Source organism: Carassius gibelio, chromosome A9 (assembly GCF_023724105.1).
Source record: "Carassius gibelio isolate Cgi1373 ecotype wild population from Czech Republic chromosome A9, carGib1.2-hapl.c, whole genome shotgun sequence".
In the NCBI taxonomy this organism is placed as follows: domain Eukaryota; kingdom Metazoa; phylum Chordata; class Actinopteri; order Cypriniformes; family Cyprinidae; genus Carassius; species Carassius gibelio.
In genome coordinates, this window is record NC_068379.1 from 5,697,444 (window position 1) to 5,716,759 (window position 19,316).

At 38.3% G+C, this 19,316-nt stretch overlaps 1 protein-coding gene across 1 annotated transcript; it reads right to left on the reverse strand.

Annotated features, from left to right (window-relative positions):
* Positions 1-6,131: 6,131 nt before the first annotated feature.
* On the reverse strand, positions 6,132-12,714 carry LOC128019519 (tumor necrosis factor ligand superfamily member 11). The gene is made up of 4 exons (XM_052605526.1): positions 12,304-12,714; positions 9,943-9,978; positions 7,970-8,105; positions 6,132-7,781 (listed from the first exon to the last, which is right to left on the reverse strand). Exons 1-4 carry the CDS (start codon positions 12,487-12,489, stop codon positions 7,357-7,359), a joined length of 783 nt encoding a protein of 260 aa, XP_052461486.1. The 5' UTR covers positions 12,490-12,714; the 3' UTR covers positions 6,132-7,356.
* Between the last annotated feature and the right edge of the window lie 6,602 nt (positions 12,715-19,316).

The window sequence follows — 19,316 nt, forward strand, 5'->3', positions numbered from 1 at the left end:
TCAAGGGCACCTAAGTCGTGGTATTGAGGGTGTAGAGAGAACTGTACATGCACTCCCCCCACCCACAATTCCGTCCGGCCCGAGACTAGAACCCACAACCCTTCGATTGGGAGTCGTCCAACCCTCTAACCATTGGGCCACGACTTCCCCATTAGGCCACGACTTCCCCGATCAACTATCAGATCAGCAGTCTTGCCGATGATTGTGTAGCCTAGTGAACCAAACTAGAGACCATTTTGAAGGCTCAGGAAACCTTTGCAGGTGTTTTGAGTTGATTAGATGATTGGCTTGTCACCATATTCAAATTTGTTCAGATGGTGAATTGGTGTGTTTTTGTTAAATGCGAACCAAAATCATCACAATTAAAAGAACCAAAGACTTAAACTACTTCAGTCTGTGTGCACTGATTTCATTTAATACACGAGTTTCACAATTTGGGTTGAAATACTGAAATAAAAGAATTTTTCCACAACATTCTAATTTTTTGATAAGCACCTGTATGTTTATGACTTAGAGTGTATGTAAAACTGACATCTTAGAGATGTTTATCAGATGTTTGTACACAGCAGATGCTTTCCAGATCAAGCGATCTTTAACTTGCAGACATGTGCTATCTAGGTACAGTGACAAACACGGAAACATACACGTGCACAGAAATGTGTTGTCAGCGCTGCTCTGACAATATTATCAGTAAAATCTACATGTTATTTTTCACAAGTGAGGTAATAACGGCGCTGTTCTTGGAACAGACGAACTTACATTTTTGCTTTTCGCTTCTAAGAGTGTGCCTCTTAGCAAACACTGCTAAGAGGCACACAAACTCAGAGAGGTAATTCACATGCTTGATCCCTTCTGCTCTCTCTCTCAGTCTAATAACTTTAACTGCATTAGTCTACATCTATGGTTCAAGCTTCTATTGCTACATCTAAAATAATGTCATAGAATTAGTAACGGAGGCATTGGATGAGATGAGTAAAAATAAATCCTACCCCCAAGAGTGTTTTAAGGACAAAAACCTGACAAATGTCTTTAAATACAACATCTAAGCAACACTTTGAGGCGTGGCAACCATAGCATTACTGGAAAAATGAACTCTGCGCCACTTTGTGTCGTGGCCGAATCACTACCTGGGGTGTGCATTATTTTCTAATAATCAAACAGCCCGTCATCGATTATTCCTTACATAAATAAAACATAATTTATCAATTAAAATATATAATTAAAACACCTCTTCACACACACACACACACACAAAACATTGTCTTCTTAAACATTTTAAATTATCACCAAACTATTGAATGTTAGCTGACTAATCATTGTAAACAGTGTGTCTGTCCATTGAGTTGTTGTATGACCGTGTGTGTGTGTGTGTGTGTGTGTGTGTGTCTGTGTGAGAGTTTATGTAGGCCTACATCATGTTTCTGGTATGTACTGTATGTGTGAATGTATGCGGTCAGTGAAGGTCCTTTCCTGCATCTACAGTTGGTTATGCATCTCTACTCGTTTTGCACATGGTCAGTGGGAGAGGGAGATTCAGAAAATGTTTAACCAGTGCATAGCCCAAGTTTGCGGTGAGCTCCTACGTAAGCAAATGACCAAATGGGTTTCTCCCACTGGCATGTTTCTGCAGCTGAGTGTCGCATCATTCCCTCCTGTCCTCTTCTGATGGTAGTGGGGAGAGAAATCAGGACCATATGAATGACATTCCACCTCGTCTTCAGTCTGGGTGTGCTGCCGGTGGTTTGGGAAGTCACATATCCTGGCTCAACCATGAGTCATTTTGTTAAAAAAGAGTCAGGAGTTTATGAGTTGGAAAATAAATCACGCCAATGTGCCCAACACTCAAGCACAAATAAAGGCATAAACAGTGTGAGCTCTGTCACTTCTGTATCTTCTGAATACATTCACATAGACGTACATGTGTGAGGGAACATGCTCACAGGTGTGTGCCGTGGTATGATTTTGTCATTCAGAGTGAATCAAATCTTTTTCATTGTAAGAGATTTTAAGTGGTTATTCAACTCAAGCAGACAAGATTTTAGTTAGTATCTGTTATGTATCTTTTGGCCATCCAAAAGTATCCATTTTTTCAAGCAACATATAAATCACAAAGTGCTCAGGTTGATTGACTGACTTAATTATTCAGGTCAAGCTTCTCAAGGTTACAGTGAAGTACTTATGTATAGCTGGCAATGGTGAACAGCTGATAAACAAGATAAAACAAAAAAAACTTTTAACGTTTAAAGCAAATATTTGAAGCTTAATATTTTTATCAAATCACCCACATGATTTATTTCTGTATAATGTGTGTATTTTTTGAGCTGTTAATATGTATAAATTATAATTTTTACATTCAATTTAGGGTTTTATGTTTTATGGAGATTCACTGCCACAGAAACAATTTTTTTAACAATAAAAGTGTTAACCCTAATATTGTTTATGGGTATTAGCTATACTATTGAAACATTTTAAGATTTGTAATGTTTATGAATGAACCACATTAACTTCTATTGTGACTATGATTAATTTTTTTTCTTACTTTTTTTTTAAGAAAAGAAAAAGGCAAAAATGCTTTTCTGGAAGTAAATAATAATAATAATAAAATCTGAATAAATAAATAAATACAAATTTAAGATAATTTTGTACCATTTGTAGACCATTTGAACCATAAGGATGAATGGGACTGCTAACTAATCATTCTCTCTGGTTCAAAAAATTTTCACACTAAATTAATAATGTTGATTTCAGCCTCCGAAAACTACTACATTTCAGGAGATTTCAGGTATTTAAGGAGATACATGCCACCACAGGTCAGATTTGGAAAAATGGCTGGACCGAAAGTAAAAAATAAAATAAAAAAATTACCATCTATAACACCCAAACAGACTTCAGTTAGTTGTGTAAAAAAAATATATATATATTTTATAAAGATATGTAATCTCATAACAAAAGTTTAAGATCACTACCAATGAGTCAGCAGGGTAGTCCCTATTCTCAACCACAACCCTTCCTGCTTGACACTCAAATTATATTTTTTCATCTGATAACAGGGCTCAGTCTTTCATGTAATATGTAGCTAACATCTTTGCCTTTATATCTTTTATGTTATATAATAATGATTTCTGCACTTCTTTTAGTCAGCTTAAACCCTGCTCCTGCAAGCTCACTTTTAAATGCACATCTCAAAATCCAATAAAACAACAAAGGTACTTATTTTTTTTTTTTATTTTTTTTTTTTTACACGATAGTCTATTACAGAAGAAATGCTGTCTTGCTTTTTCTATTTCTTCTCGATTTTTTGAACATTGTAACTAAGTGGTAATTGTATTTTGTGGTACTTGGCCTGACCTTGTTGGTTCAACCTAAAAGCATGATCATGGTCATGATCTGTAGTGGCCACTGTCAGTCTCATCTGATAAATGTGGACATTGATTGGTATTGTGCTGTCCAAGGTCCTGAAGCCTGTGGAAACACAAGCGGACATTAGCAGGGGGCCTTTGTTTGTATCACTGCATATTTAACCAATATCTTTTATTTGCTTACATATATATATATATATATATTTGTGCAGTAGGTGGAAATGTGTTTGTGTTTGTTTTGGTAATACGATATCAATAAACAACTATCACATATCATATAGTGTATTGTAATATCAGTAATATTGTATAGCTGTGTATACAGTAGGTAAGATGTTATAGAGTCGGTCCTGTCAGAGTGCTGCCCAGTACAATGCTCTGTACTGGAGTGGTTTGCTTCTTATTTCAAAGGTAGAACGTTTTCTGTCAAAGTCGGTAGTAGTATTGTTTTTCTTCCCATGCCCCAATACATCATGGTGTACCCCAGGTCTCCATTCTGGGTCCTCTTTTGTTTGCATTATATACAGTATGTTTCCACATGTTCATATTATACAGAGACACAATTTATGCCAATGACACTCAGCTCTGCTTTCCTATAAAAAATAATAATGGTTCTTTGTCCGGCCTGTTTGACTGCCTGTTTGACATAAAATGTTGGATGGACATGAACTTCCTACAGTTAAACAATGACAAAACTGAAACTGTTATCTTCGCCTCACCAGATAGGACCTCTGACATAATTAATCATTTTGGTTCTTTATCCTCAAATGCTCATGACTGTTTTAAAAATCTTGGTGTCATTTTTTATTCTAATTTGAGTTTCGATAAGCATCGTTAGTTATTGTTAGTTTCTTTCAGATGAGATCTATTGCCAAAATGATGATGCTATCTAAGAAAGATCTTGAAACCATTTTAAATGCTTTTATTTCCTCAAAGTTGGATTATCAGTGATCTTTTTGTCCTGTACAATGCTTTAAGATCCTTACGTTCTTCCAATCAACTACAATCCCAGACTGTGGAGCAGTCTCCTTATCTATATTAGATCCTCCCCTTCTGTTTCTACTTTTAAATCTTCATTAAAAACTTATCTGTATTCTTTATGTTTTGAATGACTGTGTTTATAATTTTGCATGTTAATTCTGTTTTAGTATTGTTTTATTTTTTTGTTTTAATACCTCTGTACAGCACTTTGGTTGCAACTTCTGTTGTTTTGAAATGTGCTCTATTAATTAATAATAGAGCACAATAACTAATATACTGTATGCTTACAAAAGCACAATTCAGTCACAAAACATTTCACACTAGGTTACTAACATCTGATGACCACAGAAATGTCTTATGGTGAAGTATGTTCTGTAAAGGCAGCTGTAAATAGACTGACATTCACTCATATGGCTGCATGGGTAGATCATGGATAAGATTATTCAACTGTCTTCAAATGAAAACTCAAAACAGTCAGTTCAACTGCAACACTATGTTTTTCGCTTTAAAAAAAAAACGTAACCTGAAACCTTTATTTTTGCACATGCAAACAATAAAGTCTAAAAAGAAAGAAAGGAAGAAAGAAAGAAAGAAAGCTCAGTCTACATATAGGGGGTATAAAGCCAGTGTGTGCACACAGTACAGTTGGCAAACATCCTGACATTTTTATGGGACCCCATGCATGCCAAGTATTGAGAAATGTAATTGCTTCAAAAAATGAAACTTGGAAAGACAGAGAAAAGTTTGCTGTGCTAGCATTCAAAATGAAGCGTCTGCAGTTAAAGTGGGAGCCAAAACTTTTACTTAAAAAAAATAATAATTTAAAATTATCAAGAATTTGCTTAAAGTTGCATTTTGTTATTGTTAAAAATATCTGTGATTTATATATATATATATATATATATATATATATATATATATATATATATATATATATATATATATATATATATATACATATTGGACGTTATTATTATTACTATTATTATCATTATAGAAAATAGTATACATTTTTTTCAAAAACAAAACCAACATTAATACAAATATAAAACGTTTTTTTTTAAATCTTAATATTAATTTTTCATTGAACTGCCGAAACGTTTATTTATTTTAATTACTGATTATATGAAGAACAAAAACAATTTAAACTTTGTTAAGAAACTGAATTATTCATTACCATGTTTCAAAGACAAACGTATCATTATATTGGTTACATTTTTTTTAATAATTGCAATATTGAGGTCAAGTGTCATATGTGGCCATTTCCATCACCCTTGGATTTCACAGACCACAGTACTTTTAGTGGTTGGCTGTGCTGAGTGAGTTCCTCACAAATCAATCTGTTAACTTGAGTTAGACTTGAGAAATACACAATGGGACGCAGTTTTGTTTTAGTTCTCCTACTTCTATTCTCTCAGCATAGAAGAGGTCCAAACTAAATTTTGGTCCATTTATCTGCAGTGAATAAAAGGATAAAACAACCGCCATAATAAGTGGATATTATTTTAAGGATGTTCCCACCTCACAGCTAGCGTAATTCACCCATTTTCTTGACAATACCACAAAGAAAGGAAAGACCAAACATTTACTTTAGCTGTCACATGCAGAGAAGAGCCAGTTAACGCTGGGAAATGCCTGGACTTTTTCTCTGTCGAGGCAATATTAAAATAGCCTTAACACATGTCTAAAAGAATGGTGGAAAACATGGTGCTGCATGGAAAACATGGTAAATAACAGCGTTTAACACTTCATTTCACATTATTTTAAAAACTAAAAGTATTTTTCATCAACAAATTGGTATTTTATTTAGAAAAGTATCTTTTTATTAGGCAGAATAGTATAAATAAACATAATAAAACAAAACTTTTGCTAACATATGAAACAGAAATTTGACTTTTTAAGGCTGCAATCCTTTTTAGGCTTGCTTCGGGTTGGGAACAATAAATTCTGCTGTCCACAAACATTTGCACACAGAATTGTCAAATGGATTTTACTTAAATACAAAACAACTCAATTTCTGCTTTAAACAGGAGCCCTGTGCCTTGGACAAAAGCGCATGTATAACTGACCTAAAGTCAATGCCCTTCATCCAAAACCTCTTGAAGCATGGAATAAAGGCAATTATACAATTATATACACTGTACAAAACTTTACAGACAGAACATTTGACAAACATTCCATCATCACAGAAAATAAATAAATACACTTAGTGCATTACAATTTTTTTAAATTAGAGCATACCAAACTCAGTTTGGTTCTGCACAACGCTTCTCACACTGAGTTAAAGACAGTCCAGCTGCCTTGATTTTTGTTCAATGTTTGTAGACGTTTTGTTCAATTTAAATGTTAACACCATAAAATAAACTAAAACAAAGGGCAGCTCATATGTCCAACAGAAATTCACCAATCAGTAAAACATAGGAGGGGTGAGAGGACGTGTCTATCCACCTGTTGGGCATAATTCAGTTGTCCTTGACAGATTATGCATGATCAAAGTTCAAAGTTCAATTAATCATGCTTGTTTACGTTTTTCCTACGAGGACTAGACTTTACTAGGACCGTCCAGCATCTCTCCACCGATGTGATTCACTGCATGCTTGTTGGTACTGGAGCATTTTAAGAGTAAGGTACCAGTATTTGACTGATGCCTATTGCCAGGCACAATTTTTTCCTCGGCCCTTGTTGAAATTGTGATCGCATCCCAGGGATTGCGTCGGGACCCTCTCTGGTCAGGGCCCTTGGAATCACCCTATTCTTCACCCCTTTGCAGCGCCTCTGATTTCCAGTAATGATACTTTATTAAAAAAAACACACAGACAGAGGCCTGAGTCTATACTTGGTGTTCTAGTGCTGGTCCTTAAGAGCTTCAATGGCACAACTGCGAAGTGTTCAAACTTATAATGTGCTCTTAAAAGTTATCTATGCTGAACAAAAATTCAGAAGTCAGTGATCAAAAACAAGTGCTCAGTGGTTCATGGTCACTTTGCAAAATGTGCATAAATATGTTCAGTAGCAAAAATCAATTGCTTATCTTAAAAGTACCAAAATAAGTGCCTTCAGCCGCTGGGTCCAGCAGCCATGCATTGGATACGCGGACAAAAATCCCGTCGCCCTTATTCAGCTGGATGCCTCTGCCCTGCTCCACGCAGTACATGTTGTACGGCGCGATGTTCCACTGCAGCGTGCCGCCGCTTTTTGTAAGAAGGACAGGTGTGATTACAGACTGAGTGTGCTTCTCGTGATAAATGTACTGAAACAACTGTACATTGCTGACATCCTCTTTGCCCGAGTCGTGTTCCTCAGCGTATCGAAAGCAGGTCTTGGCATATACATAATAGTAGCCAGCTTCGTCCACTAGAATTCGTCCGTCATGGTATTTCATCTTCTTCAAATACAGCCCTTGAAAATCATCCCAGGTGATTATGGTTAATTCATTTCGATCTTCTGCAAAAGCAACAGAGTCAAAAAACAAAAAGATTGATGTAAATATGGTTATATATTAGATAACTTCCTTTCTCTTTAGTTAAATAAAATTGAATATATTTTTCATGACAACATTGAAGTCACAAGTCTCTAACATGTCAGGAAACATTTCATGCCACGTGATTCTGGAATAAACAGCATATGCTTACTGGCTGCAAAGTTAGTCGGCGTCCTGATGGGAAGGTGAGCTGACGGCATGCGCGTGTCCTTTTTTTGTCGAAATCTTTCCTTCTTCTCCTTGCAACCTTTGATTGGATCGGCTATTAAGGTTTCACTGTGCATTTCCTGAGAAAGAACAACCAAACACATTACCGAATGATATTCACTGTGCAGACTCATCTACACTCCAATAAGAAAACAAATAAACAATGGATATTTCATGTTTATTGTAGATATTTCACATAGAGGAGTGGGATTTTGGACTAGTCACATGACTATTCTAAAAGCTCCAATAGTTCCATAAACTCAAGCTGGTTGAGATCAATATCATTCTCTGATAAATCTTCATGGGTGACATCCATTTGGAATCCACGTGATTGGTGAATTATAGATTTATCAAATCAGATTTGGCATCAGGTTCAGTTGTTCATGCGAATGTTCTGCAGTCACAAGCTGCTTTGTTACAAACTAATTTCTCTGTGAGCTACACTAGGAAGGATGGATGTACAGTAGGAGTTATATACTTTAACTCAACACTGTGCACTATGCAGAAAAAGACTTGCTAGAGACTGGAATGCAGTAGCATTGTCAGGCTACAAATGTGTCATGCTGTTTCCTCTCTACAGTTTCACCTGCTCAGGTATGACTGAAATGTGAGAAAGTATTACATTTCCGTTAGTGCACAAGGTGTCAACAATCCAGCTAATCCGGAACACACTGAATTCTTAAATACACTCCCTTCAACTTGAACATGTTGCAAGTATGTCGTCATTTTATGTATGATACCACAAAGAGATCCATAAACGTGGTAGTAGATTAATGCATAAGTATTGAAATGTGATAATATTAGGGGGTTTTTGTCTTAAACTAGCATCGAATAGCAAGCAAACACAATAATTAGGGCTTTCGAGCGCAGGGTTCTGGATGTTGTGTGGTGCTCTGACCTTCGGAAGAATTTTGGTAGACCAAAGATTGCATTTGAGCAACATTACAAAGCCATGACATAACATATTTAAACACTTTTTCTGATTTACATTTCCTCTGACATAAGTTGCCCTAGGTTAATGATAAACACAGTACACTTCCCAAGACTCAAGACCTGGCAAAGCAAGCTGTCAGGGGAAAAAAAAACCTTCAAAAAGATCATAAACAGAAATTTGATATAGCATTAAAAGCATAATACAACGACAAGCCCTCATAACATAAACAAAAGAAGGAAATATTATTTTTAATTCCTGTGTGAACTAAACTTTATCTCCCCTCTGATCTCTTTTCACAGATTCTGATATTGAGACAAATCTATTTCTTTACCACAGCCGAATGACTTTTCCAAATCCCATAATTACACTATAAGCACAGCACAATGGCCACAGGAGAACTGCATTCACACAGACCATAGTATAGATTTGTAATTATTGAGCCAGTAACCATCAGACATGGCTAAATATCCAGACAAAAGCTCCTGACAAGAAACAGTTCCAGGGACTTAACCGACTACATCATCACGCTCAAGGAAATGCTGTACAGCAGCCGTGGTATTGTGGCGTGTTTATTCTTGCCTTTAAACATAAACAAAATATGTGAAAATACCAATGCAGAGCTTATGTTTAACAATGGACACTGGTACAATTAATACAAGAAGCACATTCTGCTCATCCAGTAAACACTACTGGCAGACCACACTGGCAGTCCTTGTTTGTACTAACAGAAAGAAATGCCTTGCCATAAGCACATGAAATGTTAATATAATGTTAAGACTGATTTGTCAAATTAGTCTCAGTTTTTTGGCATACAATCCAACATGCATTTCTTTCAAAAGATCCTAAAGGCAAATTGTGTTATGTAAAATGAGGAAAATAACTGCAAACCGCAAGAAACTGCAATCTGATGCTGTTTCTGCAACCGAGCCAAGATGCACAATCATGAGAAACACAGACTCGTCTTTTGAAGATTATTAGCTCACCTCATTAGGACTCTGCTGGGCTGAGGTAAGGTCGACCTGTAAAAACACAACAAACACAGTTCAGTTACAACACTGCATCCAGTGGTTACCACTGCACACTGCAGGCTTTTAATGAACTAATGGGAAAGCAGGCTTACTTTCGTTAAGAAGTTAAACTCTGCTTTATATGCTCAGAGAACAAAAGTGTTGTAAGATGTGCATTTAAATCCAATACCATAAGAACTATTACGTTTACTATTACTATTAGCAAGGTAAAACATCCTGGTTATTCTCTTCAGACATGTCCTGACCAATGCACTCCTTCAGCATGGTTGATAAAACTGAATAACTATTATGTTATTATTATTATAATGTTAATATTACATACTATAACAGATCCACTTCTGCACCCGCAGAATGCTGCAAAATGGAACGGTTGCCATTCATAAAATTCTACAAAAACTATTGCTTTCGTTTATTGCATATTTTGACAATCTAAGATCTCACATTTTACCAAGGTAAAATCTATTCCCCAGAATTACATAGATATAACCTCAAAATAAGGGCAGAAATTACAAAATCACATTTCCATTTGGGTCTAATGAAGGAAGAGGATCACTGAGGTTTCGTCTTCGTCATGTATCTTCAAGCACGAATACATTTTTTCTGCTATCACTACATCAGACATATTTTCTGAAATGATATAAACTGTTCCCACAGAGACTATTTAAAGCGGTAGAACTAGGGCGACAACACCTATCTGAAACTATGAATAGTGCAGGTGCTCAGTTACAAGGTAATATGATATACTGCAAAATCCGAAAATCTTTGTTACCGCAAGTAAAACCTGATGGAATGCTGAAAGACCGAATGAGAGAGACACGTAGTGTGTGATGTTATTCTGCTTTCCTCTGATGCACTGAACTGCATTTGAAATACATGCGCTATAAAAGGAATGAGAAGGAATTTTTTTGGCGAAAGCATTTCATTATCATATATGGTTGGGTTATGTTGAGGATTGTGGGGATGCCATGAACCATGAGCCAAACACAACTGACATTTATCTTTTTCCCTTTCTAGCATCTGTTTCTTTGGCCCTCCACCAGCACATGTGACATATACTGCTGCGTTTTAGCCAAAGCTTCATATTCTCCACAGCATTCAAACTACAGGAGAGAGATCTGGGCATGACAACATGTGAGAGCTGATTCTCAGCATCCCATTCACTGCAGCTCCGCCAAACACATAAGTATTAGACCACCAGATGAAGTCAGAGGAAATGTTTTGGAGAATCAGGGTGAAAGGGCAAACTTGACATGCCCAGAAAAAACAACCTTGCAAAAGGGGGGAAAAACTATTTTAATTTATCACAGTTCCTGAATTTAGTAAATTATGTTCAATATTATTAAAAAGCATCTTATGATGCAGCTAGAAAGTTGGTACAGAGTGAAATCTAAACAAAGTAGAACCTTTGACCACTTTTATAGCTCTGCTGACTTTAATACTATTCCAATGTACTCAAAAAAGATTTAACAGGCATGTCCAACCTTTTGATGGAGACTGTATGTCTTTCTATCCCTTGTGGGAGACCCTCATAAACAGAGTAGTGACTGTTTTCTCCATATTTTTGGAAAGCACAGAAAAAGGAAACCAGTGCTGGAGCAACAACACATTCATAAAGAACAACACTGCCAAAAACCAACATTTCCTGCATCAGCACTTGGATTATAAAGCTTTTCCCTGAACAAAACTTGTGTGCCAAAACTATTTAAACATGTAATAACCATCCTATTGAACGACATTAACGTGTGCTTGTGAATCAATCAATTTGAGATCTACTCATAAAACACAACTGTCTCGCATTAATATATTTTTAGGTGATATTAGTAGCAATAAAGAAAAACACTTTTAACAAGTTAACGACAACATTCCTTGTCGCCTGAGATTCAGATCACAACTAAATATACTTTTTTTTAAATAAACCAGTTTAACCAAACTAAATCAAATTGGAACGACGTTTAAATTCTTCGTTTAAATCAAAATTATCTACTTACGCTTTATGAATATTTTCTTATCCATATAAGCTATGTTCTAAACAAGCGGCACAAAAAGCTCTGAGTGGGCACGAGACACTTCTTTTCGAATGTTCACGCTCGCGCGCTCCTTCTGATGTTCAAACGCGGCGCGCCTCACACACTCCGAACGCTCCTGCAACGCTTGACATTCAGAGTTCAGAGCAGGTTAAACGAAAGCAGGCCTCAAAACTGCATCTAAGACAAGATTCATGCCTCTAAACTGTGAGAATGCTTTTAAAAAGTGTTGTAATGAAAGAGTTTAAGAACTGTTTTCTCCCGGGTGCATGCTTCCTTTAGAGTTCCTTACCTCTCGCAGATAACCGGTTAAGTGCAACAAAATCGCCACACTCGACGCGACCTGCAGCAGTCCCATGACAGCGAGCGTGAAGAATATGAGCGCTCTGTGCGTGGATCCCGTGTGCGGAGCGCGCGCCGGAGCCTCTTCCATATCGATATGACTCCGCAGGTACACGCGATAATCATTAGCTGCCATGAGCGCTCGATCGCGGCACAGATCCTCTCTCAGTGGGAGGACTCCGCAAATGATCAACGATTCATATAAACATGTGGGTGGGCAATGCCTTTGGTTTCGCAGACAGCCAATCAGATAATAGACACAGATGATCTCGCCTTTTCATGTTTCCTTTTTTTTTCTGTTCTTCTCTTCACTACTTTTTGCGTGAGTTCAGGCGAGAGCAGGTTGCTGTAGTCATACTGCTATCTAAAGCGATTGCCATATGAGGACTACACTAACCCGGAGATGCATGTGGGCTTTACTTTCTACTTGTGTTTAAAATAAATCAAGGTATTTGTTATTATTAATCTTTCCTCGCCACAAAGTACCACACAAACCGCAATACGATTAAACTGTCAACTTCCTAAAACCAGTTTGATTAACATGACAAGTGCATAATAATAAACCACTTGTACTTTAAACCCACTGTAATGGGACTGTGTTGATAATGACTTACTTCCTAGAAGTGATGTAATATCGTTGGCTCATTTCTGTTGTAATACAGACACCACACAAGACTGTGGCTGTGCTCAGTCTCGTGCTACCTAACTAGACAACATTTATTGGTGTTATACCTAGTGATCTGCCCACCAAGTCAATCATTTTAGGCATAAAATCTAGTGAGCTGCCTAGGTAGATGCCAGTTTTTAACATCAGTGAGTTGTCTACATAGACGGCATTAATACCTAGTCAGCTGCCTATCTAGACAGCATTTTTGGTAAAACTAATAGGGAACTGCCTGCACAAGACAACATGTGCTCATGTGCAACCTTGACATTTATGGGTGTTAAAACTAGTGACCTGCCTATCTAGTCACTCATTTTACCTAGACAGTAAGGGTGCTGAAGTAGACACCAGTTTTGGGAATTTTGCCTAGTGAATGCCTCTCCTAGACAACCATTTTTGGGTATCATATTTAGTGAGCAGCCTATGTAAACACCAGTTTTGAACATCATATTGAGGTGCCTACCTAGACAGCATGTTTTGGGCATCATGCAAAGTGAGCTACAGTATGCTGATAGCACACGTATATCACATAGATGTATATTTGACGTCTGCATTTCCATCGGCAAGACATTTTTTAGAGTGTTTGGTCATCTGCAATACATCTACAGGACGTTTCCTATCAGATGTCAAATAGATGTTTAGAAGATGTCTATAAGATGTTTATGACTTAGAGTGTATGTAAAACGGACATCTTAAAGTCGTCTGTTAGATGTTTGTGTACAGCAGATGCTTTCCAGATCAAGCAATCTTTAACAGACATCTTGCAGACATCCTTGTGCTATCTGGGTTTATGGACAATGTCTACTGACCTACCTTCCTTCACAACATTTTTGGGAAACATTCCTAGTGAGCATTTTTGGATGTCATACATATTGAGCCACTCAAGTAGAGAGAAAATAAACAAAACAAATGAGCTGCCTACGCATTTCAAACATTCTAAGAAAGCAGCTCACTAACTTTTCAGACACCAGTGAAAAGTTTATTAATGCTGCTAAAACAGATGTTTTTGCTCCTACACAATCTATACCGTATTGAACAACTTACACAGAATTCGACATTAACAGTCCAAAAACAGATTTTCCAAATAACGCCCACTTTTCAGATCAGCATCCATGATATTCCTTAAAAAAATCAATGAGTCACTGGGTGTTTATCTGAACTTATAAACACACTGAAATTCCTCTTGTTGTTGCCAAGCTGAAGCGATGCTAAAAAGCACAGAGCTCCGTAAACGATCGTGCATTTTGATGTTCAAGCAATTACAAACCCCAGCAGAAAAACCTGTTTTAAAAAACTGTTATTTTAGGCAGCCTCAGAGAAAATGCAAGTTGAATTGCTAATGGTCAACAGAGTTCATGTGCTTTGGCTTTTCCTGCCTCCAGCTCTGAAACTTGTAATGCTCCAGTTTTTTCAGAACCACATTTATTACTCTGATTGGAGAGAGCTGGAGTTTGTGTGACTTCTGCGTAACTCGTGTCCACTCGCAGTGTTCTGGCAATGAGCGTTCCTGTGGATGACGATCGTGTCACCTGCATTCCCCTTCTGAAATTAGGACAAGGCCAGACAAGCTCGAACACACTCTATAACCTTATGAACTTGGCTGCCCTAGTGGGGGCCGCTATCCCACCGCACGCCACTTTCACTCAAGAGTCATTAATATACTGTGAGAACCCTCGTTTTGCCGTGGGTTTCTCGTGCCTTCAGCTATTTTCCACAGACGCTGCGGCAGGAAGGATTGGATGGTATTTATACTCTTTTGTTTTGCCATGTGAGCTGTTCTTGCCCAAGCCAGAAGGTAGTTGAATGCGCCGAACCCAGCACTCCATCAGAATATGACAAACGGCCAAAACCAGTCAGTGTTGAGAGCAAAGCAGTTGAAACCACTGGCAGGCACTTTCCTCAGTGCTGAGCAGGCCCCGGGAGCGTATTATTAGCTCTCCTGTAAGCGTGGTACTGTTCACACAGGATGAGCGAGAGCACCACGCCAGAATCCTTCCCATGTTTTGCAGACTGTGTAGTCACCGTGAGGATGTTTTTTTCTGGCTGCAGACTCCATGTGGCTACGTTAAGTGTCTCAGGCCGACCACTTTCTTTGCATAAACTTCACAATATTTCAGCACTCAAGCAGAGGCAGGAAGTTCAGTCTGAAATATTAGCATCACCGCAGAGGCTCACTCTTGGGATTTTGTATCCCATGGAAATTTCATTGCTCTTTTAGCCTGAGGGATCACATATTCATAGCTCTTAATAAGACAGAAACGGCGCTGCGGTCATTGCTCATATTAATCAATGATCTGTGTCAGAGCTGCATACGCACAGGATTAAGAAGCCACCACGTTCCAGACTTCAGAAATGGGACATAAAAGAGTTGCAGTGTTGTCCTTTCCCTTCTCCGCCACATCCTGTGTGGTAAGTCATCCCAGAGAACACAAAGAACACCCGCCTCTTCCTCTTTTCTCCTTCCTCGCTCTCTCTTTTATTCTCCATAACAGAAGAGGTCTTGAAAAGGGCACTTAAGCTCTGCTCTATGTCAGAACTGCAATCTGCGCAGTTTATACCTGGTCTAATGAAGATTATTCCCAAAAAAAACAACAACATGGTGACCGATAAGTTGGCAGGCCCACATGTGCCTTCGATACACACAAACTTGGCAAGAGCTCCAAAACACATGGCATGCTGCTTTCTAATTGTCTGGTGTAGTGCAGGATTCACTGGTTTAGTCTGTCAGGGAAATAAAAGTCTTGTTTACAAGTCTCTACGCGACTATTATAAGGGATGTCAAGTCTTAAAAAGATACTCAAAACAGTTTCCCTTGCGGACTGGTCCCCTTAATTTCAATCAGAAGGCCATTTTCTGTCTAAGTAGGCAGTTATTGGTCATACTAAGTGCAAAGTGGACTAGACTTTATGATGGTAATAAAAAAATGTGGCTACATGAAGACACGGGGGAATGTGGTTTTTCACCGAGCACTGATTTGAAAACATCACTTGCAAAATAAATGTGCCAAAAATATTCAGGCTTAATACATATATTCAGTTTCACTTTAAGAGTAGTTTCACTAGTTGGAATACAATACAGATGATTACAGCATGCGCCAATGGATTGACAGACAAAGACTGTTGTCATGCCAGAGAAATCACTCTAGTGTATGCTCAGTCTTGGGAATATATTGTCTAATTGCTTCTAGTATTTCTAGAAACTGTTATGAATCTTGTGCCAGCATATGCTGTGATAAGGTTTACCATTCTGAAGGAGGGCAATGACCAGCATAAACTCTTATTTTGATATGTGATCTATTGTTATGGTTAGAAGGCAGCTTATAAAAATGCTTGGCTTTAATACAGTAGAGTATTCACAAATCTGGCTGGGGTCAAAGTCTAAATTATATTTTTCAGTGAACATTGGGACACAACCCAATTTTTTTTATCATTTAGGAAAAATAAATAGACTATAACAAACAGCTGGAAAGAAAATGTTTTGATAGCCTGTTCCATAATGCAATCTTGATTGTATCAGATATCACAGACTTACTTGGTTCCAAAACCTAGTGAACTGGCAACAGAAGCAGCATTTTAGGCATCACTGACATGCTTCGATGCTAAAGCCCAAAGTAAACATTCAATTGTTCACAGTTTGTGTGACGTAGGTTTCAACATCAGCACAGTCTGCTAATGTCCACTGTCCACATACATCCCAATTTTGTATCCTAAAGATAAAAAAAGGTCCATGAGATAGAGTACTACTATAAACAATATTTGTGTGATGCACACAGATTCCCAAATTAGTGATTGTGAGGTTTCAAGATGGTCAAGATGCTGACTAGGAAGCAGCTGCCTATGTAGGCAGCAGACAGCGCGGCAGCACAATAGGTTTTAGTACAGCGCTAATATAATTCAGGTGCTTATTACTGTATCACTATGGGGTGATGATTTTAAGATGAACATTGTGGAATAAGGCAGTGGTAGACCATTTCAGCTAAACCATCAGTTAGAGGCTGCCCAGTCTCTCATTATCCCAAGATAAATTGTAACTGGCTCCTTAGAGAGTGCACAGCCGCATCCACGACTCCTGTCAAGACCGAAACATGCTGCATGTCACCAGTTTAGCACTGCCTCCCTGCCTCTTCCTGCACTCCCCACAAACAGCTTCCTGCTTGTTTTTTCCGTTAGTTAAGGCCTTATTCGAGTAGCCACAGCGCTGTCCATTTTAAGCCACTGACAGTTTTTCCCAGCCTGCATCTCTAGAGCTTTCCAGTTGGCAAAGATTTCCTGCCCTACTGACCAAGGTATTGCCACTGTGAAGATGGTACAACTTGTGGCTGCAGCAGAATGTGCCACTAGTTATTTACTCGAATTGTTGAAGACATGATTCATAGATGGTGATTAAGAACACCTCATTCATTAGAAAATCCCCCGAAACAAATCTGCACCATTACCATGTCAACATGGAGGTGCTTGTCCTTTGGTATCATGCCTGGGACGGCTACAGGAAAGTTGATGTCATGGAAGGGCATAGCCCGATTGTTTTTTATATCATGGCATGTCTGAGTCAGGAATGACTTTGTCAGGAAACAGGAAGCAGCAAGTTCAAAGCAATGATATTATCATATGTCAGGCTGATGTAAGTCCGGTGTGTACAGCAACTCTAGGTTTGCCTCATCTCACTCACATGTGAATTAATGTGTTTTCAGTCACTTGGATAAACACATGTCCAACCATAGTAAACATTGAGTTCTCTCCACAGCAGCAAGGGGTCACTTTCTCATGTTAAGCCCCAGTAAACACTGATATTTTGAAATGACTCAGCTGCTCCTCAAGTGAATGAGGGGTCTTGAAAACCTCTTGAAGCTGATGCTCTCCCACCACGGGATGATTCCATGGTAAACAGGGCCAACCTCACTAGCTCAGGGCTGTGGGAGAGCCCTGTACCACCCACCCGAGAGTTCAGTTTCAGCCCACAAGCACAACAGAAACCTCTGCCATGTGCGCCGTCGTGTTGTCTGAGACGTCCTGGTTACGGTCACTCGATACTCCTTACTTTGAGGTGAAACAATGGCCTGTGGTCACAAATGGAAATTAACTGCTAATAGATTCAGAGAAATTGGCACCGGTGTTAGCTTACAGCCGTCCTGCCGAGTCACTGACTCTTGCCTGCTCCTTTCATGAAAGGTGCTGGGTGACGACCATAGTGTGACGGTCAAATGACATCTGGTTCATGTTCTGAAAGGTCGAAACAAATAAGGTGGTTTCAGGAATCTTCAAGATGTTGCTAGCTATCTTTCCCACCAACCTTTAACTAATATAAAGGACGCCACTGCTCTGCCGTGACCTTATTGAACTGTGGCAGCTATTGTATTTATGTCAAAATTAAATGAGAAATAGCTTTTATGAGTGTTCGTACCCTTTATGAATAGAGGAAATGAATCTGAAAGACTTTCTACACCCAGCTGTCATCAGAATTTTGGCGATAAATCACGGCAGCTTGTCTGTCGCATTGGACTGAGTGCTAATTATTGTGAGTCAGTCCATAACCAAATGTGATTTGTTATAATCCATTAAGAAAACATACAACTGGCGCTGAACGAGTTCCAACCATATGTGGTAAAGCAACATATTATTTCGAACAAAACATTAATTAAGTCTCTTTTATTGAGGACACAAAATAAAAAGCAGTGAGAATGAGGTAGGTGGATATTATTTACTGTATATTCCTCCACAATGGATTCACCCAGCAACACAGTCGTTGTGTTAGGGTTGGGAAGGAAGTGATATCATAGCCTGAATCATGGCAGACCCAAAGGGGGGATTCACATCTAAGACTAAGCCTGTCTGATGTCAGACCACACCAGTTGGGATGTGAGACCAACCTAATAAAGTCAATTGGTCTCTGCTTGTGTTGGCTAAAGGCTGCTGAGAGCCACCTTTTGTAATGGTGCGATTTTTGGGTGTGGATGACGGCACAGAGGGCTTTCATCAGTACGTTAATGCAGTGGCGTAGCAAGCTTTTCAAAAGTGTGGGGGATGGATGTGATTTGTTTATAAACAATAAAAATGATAAATACATTGACAAAGGGGTACGAAATGCAGGGCTTAAAGTTCTCTGGTGTCGTGCCGGATTTTGGCTTGCAGCATTTGGCTGAAAAAAAAAAAAAAAAAAAAAAACTCAGAAAAGGGGAGAGAAAAAAAACGCCCACACAAAGCTTTTTCTCTGGTGGTATAAATAATGTAACAATTTACTGTTTTTAAACATTAAAATAATATAAAATTTTCTTTCATAGTTCTTCAACAGGTATGCAAACA

What these genes read in the sequence shown, in the direction of transcription:
- LOC128019519 (XM_052605526.1), bottom strand. Translation starts at nt 12,489, where the DNA reads ATGGCAGCTAATGATTATCGCGTGTACCTGCGGAGTCATATCGATATG. An exon ending in TAACCGGTTATCTGCGAGAG is followed by an intron (nt 9,979 to 12,303) that starts GTAAGGAACTCT and finishes GTGTTTTTACAG; the next exon opens with GTCGACCTTACCTCAGCCCA. An exon ending in GCCGACTAACTTTGCAGCCA is followed by an intron (nt 7,782 to 7,969) that starts GTAAGCATATGC and finishes TTGCTTTTGCAG; the next exon opens with AAGATCGAAATGAATTAACC.